Source organism: Sorex fumeus, unplaced genomic scaffold (genome assembly GCF_029834395.1).
Source record: "Sorex fumeus unplaced genomic scaffold, SorFum_2.1 ptg000044l, whole genome shotgun sequence".
In the NCBI taxonomy this organism is placed as follows: Eukaryota; Metazoa; Chordata; class Mammalia; order Eulipotyphla; family Soricidae; genus Sorex; species Sorex fumeus.
In genome coordinates this window covers 69538447-69553378 of record NW_026606101.1, presented here as the reverse complement: position 1 = coordinate 69553378, position 14932 = coordinate 69538447, and the positions used below count along the sequence as shown (strand labels likewise).

The window sequence follows — 14932 nt, the reverse complement described above, 5'->3', positions numbered from 1 at the left end:
CGAGTCCTACCCATCAGATCCCAATGAATTGAAGTGGGAACAAAAGTCTTGCTCAAGGGCAGCCATTAACAATCTGACCAGGAACCTCTTTGGTGGCCTGACATCAGTCTGCCAAAGAGGGATGTGAAGATTAACAGCTCATCTCCCTCTCCCTAGGGATTTTAAGAATGAAGGATAATATAGACAGAGAAATAGATAGATGTGGACTGGAACTGGGGCCTGAAGCTCAAAGACATTCCAAGAGGAGGGAGTAAACAAAGGCATGAAACAGAAACCTCCACGCATTGCCTGACCAGGAGCAAGTAGGAGCCGTGGCAGCATCACACATCAAGCGAAAACAGGATCAGACGCATGTCACCAGTGACACAAAGGTAACACCAGTTCCCCCTACTCCACCACTGGAAATATCCATCAGTACTCTCCGGGAGCTCCATGATGCAGTTGGCCTCAGTCTGATTGCTTCGCCTTCCCTCTGTTCTAAATGTCTGTCCCTGAAGGCTCAGAGGCCTCACAACAGCCTCAAAGGCTCAGCCTTCATGGCCTCCAAGCCTCCACCCAGTACCAAGCTCCACTACAGCGTGTCCATTCCTGGACTCTGTGCTTTAGAAACCTCTTAGTGTAAGGGCGGATTCTGAATCTGTGTCCACCCCCCCACCCCAAACACACACACACACACACACACACACACACACACACACGCGCGCGCGCCCAGCACCTGTGTCTATCCCCTGCAAGCACGCACAAGGAATGGGACCATGCTCCCCAGGTACTGAGTGGAGATCTAACTGGAGATGCATCTGTGAGGCTTGAAGCATGAGGCCGGGTACTTCCCCTTCTTTCTTTATTTTTTTAAAACATGTTATATTGAATCGCCATGAGATACAGTTAAAAACTTTCATGACTGCATTTTAGTCAAACAATGCTCGAGCACCCATCCCTCCACCAGTGCACATTTTCCACCACCATTGTTCCCAGTGTCCCACCCACCACCCCACCCCACCCTACTCCCTGCCTCTGTGGCAGATACAATCCTTCTTACTCTCTAATTTTGGGCATTACGATTTGCAATACAGATACTAAGAGGTCATCGTGTTTGGTCCTTGGTCTACTCTTAGCACACATCTCCCATTCTGGGCGATCCCTCCAATCATCATTTATTTAGTGGTTCCCTCTACGTCCCAACTGCCGTTTTCCCCAGCACATGGGAGCAAGGCCAGGTGCTTCTTACTGAATCCAGGATGTCACACCACTATAGTAAGGGCTCCCCAGACAAACTGAGCACTTCTATGAGATGAAGTGACTTGGAAGGGGGGTCTCGGCTATAAGAGGGGGATCATGCATGCAGCCCTTTGGAGGTGCAGGACTGAGCCCACTGCCCCACTGCTAGTGACTGAGTGACGGCACCACCAATGTGCAGAAGTGATGTGGGAATGAGAATTTTCATTACCCAGGCCCGGGGACTCCCCAGTGATCAGGACAGACTGGGGCAGACCCACCTTGCCAGCCGGGCTTGCACACGGGCTTCACGTCCACCTGCACCAGGGTGTCCTGTGCCGCTGGTTTCTGCCCACAGTCGTAGGCCGTCACCAGGATCTCGTACTGTCGCTGCTTGTCATAGCTCAGCTTCTCCGTGTTCCTGATGTTGCCTGAGGACACACACAGGTCGAGGACAATTTCAGCAGAGCTGCACTGTGGTGGTGCTTCCAGACCCTTCTGCACTTGGCCCGCCCTGACTGTCCCCAAGAATGTGGCTGCCCTGCTTGCCCCCAGCTCTCTGGACAAATAAGGGCTGACAGGGGCTTGGCTTGCAAAGGGGACCTCCTTTGGCGCCAGAGATCCAGGAACTCTGGCAAGGAGCCACCTGAGCCAAGGACGAGGCTATAGGTCTTACTCCCAGAATGCAAGGGGTTGGACCTGGAAATAACAACATCAGAAAGTTTTCCCCCTGGGGCAGGGGAGCATTGGACAGTACTGTAACCCGGATGTAGGGAGCAGAGGGCCCAACTGTGGGGCAATCTCTGTGGAAAAGGTGAAACTCAGAAAAATCTTAACATAATTGTTTGAACCTCAGGGCTCAGGGCCAAGGATGCCCTCATTGCCTCTTCTCACATTATTTTGCTAGCAAATAGGAAGAAAAATCAATAAGGAAATGTGTGACCTTCATCCTGAAACTATACACAGTTAAGATTCCTTGCCTGGTGGCAAAGACATCTCCTTTTTCTTAGAGTGAGACCAGATAATTCTTCGGAGCCATTGGTGTGGGTTTACTACCCCCTCCCTACCGCCCCCCGGGGAATGCTATGATGATTCAGAATTAAATATGTGCTCATAAATGAGCAAAATGTGGAGTTTTTTTTTTTCAGAAATAAGTTTTTGGGCCCCAAGGAATGAAGGACGTTCCCAAGGGCACTTAACAACTTTTAAATTTTTGATCCCAACAGATAACCATCTTCCTGTGCAGAAGTGCATTTCACTTTTGCTTTTTGAATGTCTAATATTAATTTTTTTTTTTTTGCTGGTGGCACACTAGAACTCCAAGGTTAGCATCCTCTTTTACCAAAAATGCAATCAAGTGAGTGGAACATTGGGAAACCAACCAACCAACCAATCAATAAGAAAAAAAATCTGAAATAGCTGAGTCAGGGATATTTCTTAATTTTACAGAAGCTGTTGAGATTCCTTCCATCTCAATGGATGAAAAATGGTTCAGGCAGATTGGGAGAACAGGGACTACATCAAGAAAGCTCAAATGGTTAGAAACATCACATCTTGTTTGACAGACTGGAAGAGTTGATCCCCAATCACCTCTGAGGACAAAGAGACTCAGGAGCAAGCCAAATGTGCATGAATGGGGTGGGTGGGGAGGCAGGGAGCAGGGTGGCGTGGGGAGGCAGGAGTGGGAAGTGGCCCATATCCTTGGACCAAGACTTGAAACAATAGATTCTGCTATTTTCTCTAGACTGTTTCTAAAAATGCACCTGCAGCTATGGATTCCAAAGTAGAATTGAAATTAAGCCAGGCCAAAAACTCTGAATAATCTTGGCTTTGATGGATTTCTGATTTTGTGGCTGGTCCTGTGAGTTGTTTGTGTTTCTCCCCAATACTTGTGTCACTCTCAGTTTGGGCCTGGAAGGATTGGAGTGGGCTTGAGGATATTCCTTGCGGGTTCAATGAATCAATGAACTATGACCACTACCTTCCCGGGGAGCAATTTTGGGCAGTCAGGCGCTTCTACAGGACCCAGAAATCAGTTCTGGCATCATCCAATTGAATTTTGAACTCAAAATTCTCTCTTGTTCTTGTTTCCAAGTTAAATATCTCTTGGAAGATGTCCCCCTTTGAGAGAAGGGCTTAGGCTTACAATCTATGGGTTACTGAGTAGATTTAACACTATTGATTGGTAGGGAAGAAAGACAAGTCAGCAGTCCTTGCTCCCACCCACTGCAGCTTCCTTTCTGGAATGAGGCTTAATGAAAATGTCCAAGAAACAAATTCTCTATCTCTGCCACAGTCACACACCACTGGGAATGGCTCTCGAGCTCAGAACAGGAAACATCGTACTCTAAAGCAGAGAATTATATTACAGCCCATCGTCCTGTTGGACAGAGCCATATTTAGGTAAGACATGCTTTTCAGCATTTTTTTGGAAGTTCAGAAAAAAAAATCCTATTGTTTCTATTCTAATTGTATTCCCTACCTCCACCCATACCATTGCAATGATTTCTCTACTAGAACCTTCTGAGCTGACCCAAATCCCCAGCTGACTCAGATAAGAGTTGCCAAGGCTATTTCTCAGACCCAAATGAACCTGGGATGCAAACTCTTTGGCATCAATCCACTCCAGCCTTGCATGTCAGCGAAGGTGCTGGCTAAAGCTTCATAGAGGGTGAGGCGTGGGGGTGCTTTGGAGAACAGACTGGGCAGCTGCACTGACCAACACCCTGTGGCTTGCTTCTGACTTGCGCGTGGAACAGAGAAGCTCTGAAACTGCTCATATCTCTCGGGCCAGTGAGTCCACATCTAAAAATTGACGATATTCAATTTGCTAAAATTCACCAAAATAGATGCAAATACATTCAAACATATTTTTAGTGGAGGGCGAAGCAGAGTTTAGATCACACCCAGCAGAGCTTAGGGCCTATTCCTGGCTCTGTGCTCAGGGATCATTCCTGGTGATGCTCAGGAGACCATAGAGGGTGCTGGGGATTGAACCAGGGTAAGCTGTGTGCAAAGCAATTCCCTCAATTCTTGTACTCTATTTGACCCCCTAATGCATTTTTAAATGCCTATTACTATATTAAAATGTAAAAAGGAGCTGGCAAGAGAGCTCTTAGGCCAGATTTTGTGGCCCATATTCATCTCGGTACCATCTGGTCCCCTAAGAACTGGAGGAGCAAACCCCCAGAGCACAGAGTTGGAGCCACCCATGAGAACCTCTGGGTACGTCTCCAATCACCCCCACTCCCAATTTTTTAAAGATAAAAAAATAAATAAAACAGACAGAACTACATGCCCGGGAGTGAGAAAAGATCAGAGTATAAGTGTGTGTGAAAGCTTTGAACTAACAGGACGACCATGAAGCATTTTAGAGGGAAAATACACATCATCATAATGTTAAGCAAAAAGTGAAGATTTAAAAATAAAGTGGGGAATGTTTGGCTTGACTTTTGCTTCAGGAGTTCCAGAAGAATGACTTCTATGGCAATAGCTTGTCATTGCTGAGGGGATGGATGAGCTCTTTCCTTTTTCTATACGTTTTAAAGTTTTCCAAACTTTCCACCATGGGTGTGTACCAAGTCAGAGTTACCTCTTTGGAGCTTCAGCCTGGAAATTCACTGCAGGGGCTGGAGGACAGTCACCCAGGAAGGAGACACGAGATAGTCACCCAGGTAGCGAGCTAATCGCAAGCAGGGCACCACTGACTGGCAGTGTCCTCTGTGCCGCGCCTACTATCCTGTGGTCACTGCCCTGACACCAGCGCTCAGTGTGGCAGTGACCTCACCCCCATGGCCTCACTGACCAGAAGTGAGCAGTACTGGCTGGCAGAGGCTGGTGTTGAGTTCAGACCAGACGGCTGATTTCACCTGATGTCTTCTATCCTCTCCACTGCCCTGATGTCCCGGAGCCCCACCAAACCTGGAGTCCGAAGAGGTTGGCAGGGCCAGGAACTTCAACCCAAAGCCAGCGGAACTCCCTGAGTGGGCCACAAACTCAGCAGCACTTTCTCTAACTCCAATGCAAAGAATTTATTCAAGGAGCCGGGAAGGTCGCAGGCGGAAGTGATGGATAGGGGCCAACTGGGAAGCTCATTAGAAGGGAGCCTCTTGCGTGCCTGGCCCTCGGGCTTGCCTGCCTTATTCGGAGAATGAACAGCTCTTGTGATCCTCGCTGCCAGGGACCCACACTCCCCAGGAGTGCCCACTCTCCTCTTTATCTGTGGTAGTAAACCTGTGTCGGAGGCGGGGGCCAGGCAAAGCACTATTACTCACTTTTAATGAGACAGCGAGGGAAATAAATTGGCATATGTTAGCAAAATGGCTCATCAAGGTGAGTAATTATCTCCATGACTGGGGCAGTTTACCCTGCAATGAGCGAATTTGCATCTCATCTCTCCTTGGGCTGAGGCTCTCCAGAACCGAGGCGGGAAGCCAGGGGTGTGTGGCCACCCCACGCAGATCCCTCCCTATCTACTCTTGCTCTTCCTCAAGGACTCATCACTTCCTAAGTTCCATTCAGGCAGATGGAACGCACAGCGGATCATGGGGGCACAGAAATCCAGAAGAGAGAAATGCTTAGTAGCTATTTCACGGAAAGGAGAGTTCATGTGTGCGCACACGGGGGTGGGGGGGACTGATGTGTGCCCCGAATAGTGTGTCCATCTGTTGAGTGTGATTGTGTGTGTGCGTGCATCTCTTTGTGTTTGTGCATGTGAATTTGTGTTTGATACACACGTGCATTGTGTGTATGCATGCATGTTTGGTGTGTGTGAATTTGTATATGTGCATGTGTATCTAACTTGTGCACACATGCATTTAATGTGTTATATGTATTCTGTGTACACAGGCATGTTTTTGATGTGTGAATCTGTACATGTGTGCATCTGATGTGTGTCAACACATGTATTTGTGTTTGATGTGTTATGTGCATTGTATATGCATGCATGTTTGATCTATGTGTCTGTGTGTAGAATGTGTGCTTGATGTATGTGTGATGAGGAGGAGCCTACCAGCCCTGGCACTTACTAAATGTTTGCAGAGTAGATGCACTATAGACCAGTAAGTGGTGCTTCTTGGGGCAGTGCCTGGGTCTTATGTGAAACAGATGGGATCCTATACATAATACCCAAGCACCAGTGGTGCTAATTAAACAGTATTCTCAGTTAGTCATTTTCATTTGATTAATATCAAATGAAACTTGCAGTTAAAGTGGGCTGAGTTGGTTGGCTGGAGTATTGAGCTGTTGAGAATGGTTAGAGGGGAAGTATCCGAAGACTTGATAGGACTCATTTCAATTCCACTCAGTTTGGGACTGGAGGGTGGGGAAGGGTTCCTTCATTCTTCATTCTCACTAGGATGGAAGTTCTCAAAGGGCATTAGCAAGACCTTTAATTATTCCCAGTGGCTCTCTAGTGTATAGAAAGTGTTCGAATTCTCTCCACCTTCTCAGGTAGGGTCCCTTGGAAGTCAGAAAGCAGGCTGTGGGGATGGGGGAGGCAGTGTTTTATCACCTATCAATGATGAAAGGGACCCAGGTATGCACAAGGACAGCACCCTGGGTGACAAGCAGGAAGCTAGTCTCTGCTATATCCAGATGTGGGGACACTGTTCGTTCTCCATGCTGTATTCATCAAGGAGGTATCTGAGCAGTCCTGGGTGGGGGGAATCAAGGCCTAGCCAGGTTGCTGTCACGTCAGACACTCTCTCTAGGGTAGACCTGAGTCAGGGTAACAGAGCCTGGGTCCTGGAAGGCAGGGGACGCTGGGTCCCATCGAGTACAATAGTGTTCCCACTTGGCTGGCAGAGTGTGCTGTAGGGGTGGGGCTACACCTTGCCCTGCCCTCTGTGATGCTGTAGCGGTGGGGCTATCCCTTGCTCCGCCCCTGTGATGCGATAGGGGTGGAGTTATTCCTTGCCCCACCCTCTGTGCTGTAGGGGTGGGGCTACTCCTCGCCCTACCCCCTGTGATGCTGTATGGGTGGGGCTATTCCTAGCCCCCCTCCCCGTGATGCTGTGCGAGTGAGGCTACTCCTTGACCCGCCCCCTGTGATGTTGCAGGGGTGGAGCTATTCCTTGCCCCCACCCCCTGGGTTTCCCCGAGAGGTGGAGCTGTGCCCTTGCCTCACCCTCTGCAAGGTCCTTTCAGGACACTCACCATTTCTGTCGATGGCAAATGGCACGTCAGTGGTGACGATTTCATAGTTGCAGATCTGGCTGTACTGCGGGGAGCAGTCCTCGTCCACGGCCTCCACCTGCAGGATGCTGTCGTAGATCTTGCCCTCGGTCACCACGGCCTTGTAGGCCGGCTCTTTGAAGGTGGGGGCGAACTCATTGACGTCCTTCACCTGGATGTGGACCACAGCTCTGGGGTACAGGAGGGAAGGAAGGGATGAAGGGAAGCAGAGTTTCACAGATGAAGTGAGCAGAATTTCACAGTCCCCCTCACCTTCCACTGCGGGGCGGGGATGTGCACCCCTGGGAGGTGGTCCCAGGGCTAAGGTATCAGAGGAAGCCCCAGTCAGCAGTTAACCAGTCTGTCATCTGAGCACTCTGCCCTCCCTCATCCTGGGGACCCCTTTCCCTGCCTTCACCCTACTTCTGGTAGATGAATCCACTCGACTCTCTTCCCAACCTCTGACTCTACTTGGAACTCAGGCTTGTAATTATGGTACTGGGGGAAGGGGTTGTCACTGCATCACACCCCAGGTGTTCGGTGCCTGGGGAAGTAACAACATGCAATCCTGGGGGATCAAACTCAGGGCCTTCCCCCAGCTTTGTCCCCTGCCCCTAGTCATACAATTTTCAGTTGCATTTCCTCTATGATCATCTGCCCTCTCCAATTCCTCCCTTCCTCAGTCCCATCCCTCCTCCACACTGTAAGAATGTAACCAACTCTTTCATTTGGGTTCATTTGGGGGCTGCCCCCAGCAGTGCTCAGGGCTTACTCCTGGCTGTGTGCTCAGGGATTTCTTCTGGTTGTGCCTTTGGGGACTAAGCAGCCAAGTACTGGGTCTGGGACTTGGGTACACATCTGTAGGGCTGGATTTGGAGGAACCCAGGGGTGGGGGGCCCTCGACTCTGGGTGGGACCACTCACTTGTGCGACTTCTTCCAGGCTGTCTCGCGGGGCCCGGTGCCACAGTCGTAGGCCTGGATGATGAATGTGTACTCCTTCTGGAGCTCACAGTCGATGGGGCTCCGGGCGCGCAGCCGGCCCTCTCCCGAGGTCTTATTGAGCACCACGGCCTCAAAGGGCAGCTCCTGACCGTGGATCTTGAAGGCACAGATCTCCCCTGCCGGAAGAAGAAAGACGGTGAGTGGGGAGCCCGGCAGTGACCAGATGCAAGACCCAAACTTCTAGGAGCCACATGTGCAAATTCCAAAGTGCCAAACTATCTCCTCCGTGCAGGAAAAACATGTCCAGGCCGGAAGAGGCCTCCAGAGATAAAGCCCAGAGTGTTCATTTGGTGCATGGAAGAATGGAAGTGGTTTGCCTATGGAACATTCCTGACACATGTGTCCAGCAGAGGAAAGGGCGTGAGGTGCAGGATTATCCCCAGGCCCCAGCTGCTGGCCCTTGCATTTGGGGGATTGAGAAATAAATATCCATTTATTAAGGGGAAAGGAGGTATTTTCTGCTCTCACAATTTGAATGAATGCAGCGAAAAGAGGTACAATGTACATTAACCTGGCTCAGGGGGAGACATGCATTAACTTTATAAAATGTTGGGCTCTTTAGGGAGTTTAGGCCTTAGGCCCCGTGGAGAGGAAGAACTTTATCCAATATCCAAAAGTTGCAGTGAGAAGGTGGAAAACGGGAGAGAACTCAAAGGTGGGATCGAAGTCAAAGGGCAGGATGGACCCTAGGAGGAGGAGGAGGAGAGGGTTACGGCCTGCTGACTGCGAGAAGAGGGTTTGCTTATTGAGAATGGACTCTGAGGAAAGGAAGCTAGGAGAGAAGTTGCCTTGAGGGAAAATGGAACTGCAGGGAGGTTGAATTCCAGAGGGCAGAGAGGGAAACCAAGGTGGGTGGAAGAAAGAGGGCGGACCTCGGGTGGATTGGAATGGGGGCTTGGAATTCAGAGGGAAAGAATTCCTCGAGTGAGAAGAGAACTCACTGATGGGAAAGCTGGAAGGAGGGATGAAGCAGGCTTGGGGAGGGGGGATGGAATTTGGGGTGTGATATTGTGGCACAGATGCCATCAGATAGCACAGGGAGGGTGAGAGACAGGAAGGGAAGTCAGAGGAAGTTGGGAAAAATAAGAAAGAAAAAAGAGAGAGAAGGCAGAAACCCCAAGCTTTTGTATGTCTTTGTCCTCAGAGCTTCCTCATAGATACTTGCAAGTGCGATCCTTGAAGTGGCAAGTTGGGAGTGTCCTGCATGCTATTAGAAATCCAGACCTTGGGCCAGAGCAGGGCACAGAAGGTACGACACTTGCCTGGCATGTGACAGATACAGGTTTGATCCCCAGCATCCCATACGGTCCCCCAAGCCAGGAGTAATTCCTGAGCACAGAGCCAGGAATAAGCCCTGAGCTTCACTGGGTGTGGCCCAAATACTAAAATAAAAAAAATATATATCCAAGTCTCCCACTCCCACCCCACCACCCCCGAAGATGCAAAGCCCTTTGGAGTGAGAATCATTTTTCTTTTCTTTCTGGGGATTGATCTCCATGACCTGCCTGCTGACTAAATCTAAATCTGATCACACACACACACACACACACACACACACACACACACAGAGACACACACACACACACATACACACAGCTGCCTCATCTCCACTCCTCCCTTCTGATTCTTGACCTCAGCACCCACATCACGGTTGCCTCCTTCCCCATTCTTCTCCCCCACTTCCATCTTCTCGGCCCCCACTCCCCCGTTGGGAGAGGAACGCCACTTAGAGTTGCAATTTTCCCTGGGAAGCAGTGGGGGAGAGTGAGTTCCAGAATCCCCCTGCCGAGCCTGCAAAACTAACTTCCTAAAGAGCCCAACATTTTGTAAAGTTAATGCACGTCTCCCCCTGAGCCAGGTTAATGTACATTGTACCTTTTTTTCACTGCATTCAAATTGTGAGAGCAGAAAATACCTCCATTTCCCTTAATAAATGGATATTTATTTTTCAAACCCCCCAAATGCAAGGAAGCCCTGCCGGAAGGTCTTGGGAAGTGGGGAAAGTCAGAGGCACGTCCTCTTCCTGCATTGGGGGAGCTTGTGGAGATGACTGGGAACATGATTCAGAGTGCCAAGGGGCTGGGAGTGTGAGTCCACATGACCAGCACAGAAGGCAGGTAGCTGGGATGTCCAACAGGCTGTGCCCAGGAGGCCTGGCCCCAGGTTCCACTCCCAACAGACATGGTTCCACCACAATGACTCCATTTTCCCTGTGTCACCTGTGAGATGGAGGAGAGGGTGTCGAACTTTGGCCTCACATTGCCACATTGTTCAGCTGGGTCCAGGCTGTGGCATTCAAATCTCCCCCTTTCAAGGGGGGGAAGTCACGCTTTTGGGGTCACTGCACCTGCCCCACAATTCCCGTGATAGCAAGGAGAGGGGTGGTATCCTAGTGATATGAGTGCTCAAAGCCACAATTCTGCCCCTGTGCCCAATCAGGTGTGTGTAATCTCATTTACAACAATACAGATAATCAAATTGTCTTCTGCCAATTTGAACTAATGCAGGAAAGAAGGTGGAGTGGAGGTTGATACTTGCTCCAGCTCACAGAGCTATTGCTGGGTATAAAACCAGATGTGGCTGGCTTTTCTGCACTTTTCCCTTGCTGCTCCCCCCTCCCACCCATCACACACACACACACACACACACACACACACACACACACACACACACACACACGCCTCATTCCTATTCCAGGTTTCTTTTCCAGGTTTGCTCAGGAGAGGATCCTCCTCCCCCCACCCCCCCCCGCCCCACACCCACCACCATTTTACATAGAGGAAGCATGCCCTGATCTCTTGCTAACAATGTTCTCTGAGATGCCCAATCAATACCAATCTTCGCTTTAGGTTTTTGTTTTTTATTATTTTATCGATCCCCAATTTCATTATGAACACTCGGTTTTCACGACCTCCCCTCCTGGCTGTTTCTCAAGTGTGGTTGTGGGATAACGGACGAGACAGACAGGTAGTGGAGTCTTTATAAGGAGCTCGCCAGGCCAGTGACCGACACAACACCGAGTCTCATGCCCCCCAACCCCAGGAGGACCAGTATGTAGCCGGCAGGGTGAGGCGATGGTTTTTATTTCACCCTCAAGTTTCATTTCTGCCTCAAATTGGCTGCAGTTGAATGGATGAACATCTAAAGCACCTGCCTTGAGATTTTCGCCCTGGATCAGTGCCAGATCAGGGAATGTGAAATAACCCGGGCACCCTGGGGCATTCTAAGGTGCCCACAGGCTACCATGATTACAAAGGCCAAGTGAACTATTTCTCTTGGGAGTGTCAAGATAAACGTATGTGAGTAATTTTCTGCTGGAAACATTTGATCACAACTAAAGTCATTCTCCAGATCCAGGAACCCTGAACTAGAGAAAATAAGGAAGAGAAGGAGGAGAGGGGGGAGAGGTGACCCAAGGTGGGGGGAGACGATGAACCCCAGAGGGACCAACTTCATCTAAGATGGTGCAATCCCAGACATCATATCAATTTATTTTATTATATGGTGTGTGTGTGTGTGTGTGTGTGTGTGTGTGTGTGTGTGTGTGTGAATTTGAGGACTATATCTGGCAGGACTCAGGGCTTGCTTGTGGTTCTGTGTTCAAGGATCACTCAATATAGTACTTAGGAAACCACATACAGGAGATCGAGCCGGGGTCAGTGATGTACAAGGCAAGTGCCTTAATGCCTATGCTATCTCTCAAGCAAGTGCCTTAATGCCTGTGCTATCTCTCGAGCCCTTCCACCTCTGCAGCAAAACACCATCCCATATAGCCAACTGGGGCGAGGGGACGTGGGGTTATACAAGGGGAGACTTTTGACCAAAGTTTACTAGTTAAGAGAGAGCATTGAGGAGAAGATGTTCACTGCAGTCACAGTCTGCCATGTCTTGTATGAATTAATTTAGAAGAAAGGAATCAAACTGTTTTCCCTTGGGCAGCTTATCTGAAAAGATAATGGAGGCAGAATGTTCTGCAGAGAGGGCGAGGCTGGACAAAAGAAACCCGGCCAAACCATCTTGTGCCAAAACAACTACTGGTAACCATTCCCCTCGTTTTAATACTAGAAATCACACTCAGAGATAGTGATTCCTGGGCATGTGGAGATCTAACATGCTGATGAGATGCAGGATGCATGTCAGGGTGTGATTCCACATAGGGTGTGGCCAGGAAGCCTCCCCCCACCATACATGTCATGATAAGCATGGGACAGGGCCCTGCCATCTGTTGAGGTGAGGCCCCTGTGAGGCGAGCAGCTTCCCTTGAGACATTCTCTCGCCAGCTCCCTAAGTCTGGGGCATGGAGAATAAAGAAGCTTTGTCTGGGCCAAAATTCTCCTGTGCCCATTTCCTTTTCAATTGTCACTGGAGAAGGACGTGTCCATTGATTTGTAGCACCTACACACCAGCAGAAATTGATATAGTTGTCTCTAAGTCCTCCTACAAACGTCCAGGGAAGATGAATGAAACTTAATGAATGAAAGAATGGGATTGATTTCTGGAATATATTTTGCTCCTTCCCTTGAATACTCTCCAACCACAGATTGTGTAGATTCCACTTTTTTTCCCAAGGAGAAAGAAAGCGAGTCTCAGAGAGATGAGGTGGTTCACCCAAGTCACTTGGAGAGAGAGGAGCAAATCCAAGACAGAAATCTGTCCTTTGTGTTGATTTTTCACGCAGAAGTGTGGCTTTCTAGAATGAGTGAGAGCTATAGATCTGGGTCCCAAGACCCTCTCAGTGGGATTCATGGTCACAATTATCATTATCTCAGTACCAAGACATTATCGGGTCTTTCCACTCCGTTGCTATTTGGACTGATGGTCAGAGGGCAAGGGGGAGAGAGAGAGAGAGACTGACGGCTGCCTTTGTGGCTCCCAGCGGCATTCCCACCTCCTAGAGTCACAGCAGAGAGAAATCAATGAGACCAACTTTACCTAATGACTTTAACAAGGTGGTAAATGTGATCAATTTGATCCGATTTCAATTCTTGAGCAAGTTTTTTTATAAAAATATTCTGGGATGAAAGAAAAAAATATATCCAAAGCGTCTCTGTCTGGCAATATATAGCCAAGCTTTCATTGTGCAATTTAAATCATTTGCTGATTTAAGTCAAGTTGCTTGCTTCTTCCATGGCATGCCATTGTTACTGCGAGAATGATTGACAGACAAACTATGTTTATTCAGACTTGAGTGTGTGGCAGAAGTCTTTTCTCCCATTTTTTTTTTAAAATGGAAGTCTGTCATTTCAAGGAAAGAAACTGGCAGTATTTGTAGCTGATGATTAAATCAGGTTTACAATTTTGGAAAACTTGTTTCTACTGTAGTAAGTTTGAAATTTTACCAATTCTTTAATACTTTCATGATGAACAGGACAGATAAATTGTGAAATGTGACTTTTTTAAATAATTTATTTATTGAATCACTGTGGGAAAAGTTACAGAGTTTTCAGGTTTAGGTCTAAGTCATGTAAATATCAAACACATTTCCATTTACCAATACTTATTTTACCACGAACCCCAATAGAACCCCACCTCCCACCCCTCCCACTTCCTGTGAGGCAGATGAGTTCTAGTTAACACTCTATCTACTTTGACTAGATTCATTGTTTTGATAAAAGATGCACCATTATTATTTAGATTCCCCCCCCCCCAAATCAGACATGCTGAAAAAGTGTTGTGAAATGATTTGCTTTCTACAGCTGGGTTTAAGAATTAAATATTGTTGCTCTGCCACAGTAGTGGCCGTGCGGTTTTGGATTTCTGCTATTTTACTTATTAACCCTGGAAGTATTTCTACTAAAAGTCAGATAACTAAGAGATTGGTTTCTGTGTTCTGGAGTCGTGGCCGTGCCGGAGAGCCGCTCGTGGAGGGCAACTGGTGACCTCGGTAGGGCGTGAAGGACGGACTGGAATGTCCCCCTTCCCATGAGGTTTTTGTCGCCGCCAACTCCCGGCTCATACCCGCTGTCCACAAGGCTCCCGTGCGGCCGCCATCTTTCTTTCCAGCAAAATGTGACTTGTTTTTAAATTTAACAGGGGTCACACTCCGTGGCACCAGCTCTGACACTGCCCGGGCTACACTCTGTAATCAGAGATTGAATTTACAGCTCTTAAACCATAATCCCCATTCTGACTGTTACTTAAAAAATATATTAATTTGATGGGAAGGTTTGGGTTCCTCCGAGTGGTATTCAGGGCTGGCTCCTGGTTCAGTGCTCAGGGATCAATCCTGGAAGGACTTGGGGCACCATATGTGGTACTGGGGATTGAATCCAGGTCAGTCATGTGCAAAGAAAACACTTTACCCAGATCTCTCTCTCTCGCCCTTAAAATAAGTTTTTTTGGATGTATTTTTCAAACACATAGATTCATGTGAATTTTACAATGTGATATAATTTAAAATGACTTAAAACACACCATTTAAAATATGGTTTAATGAATAACTGTCTGCCTTTTTAAAAATAGAAATAGCATATTCTCTTTTAGAGTTTTTCCCTGAAGTAACATTGTGTAAGATTTCATGAGAATATCCCATAAATTTCA

General features: G+C 48.2%; 1 protein-coding gene across 1 annotated transcript in view; it reads right to left on the bottom strand.

Moving 5' to 3' along the window:
- CLSTN2 (calsyntenin 2) overlaps window positions 1-14932 on the bottom strand; it is a 503103-nt gene that overhangs the window by 100157 nt on the left and 388014 nt on the right. Inside the window, exons 3-5 of the mRNA XM_056121392.1 lie at window positions 8313-8508; window positions 7372-7580; window positions 1497-1646 (exon numbers count right to left, since the gene is read on the bottom strand). Of these exons, the coding sequence (XP_055977367.1) occupies window positions 1497-1646; window positions 7372-7580; window positions 8313-8508 (555 nt within the window). The remainder of the gene's footprint in view (window positions 1-1496; window positions 1647-7371; window positions 7581-8312; window positions 8509-14932) is intronic.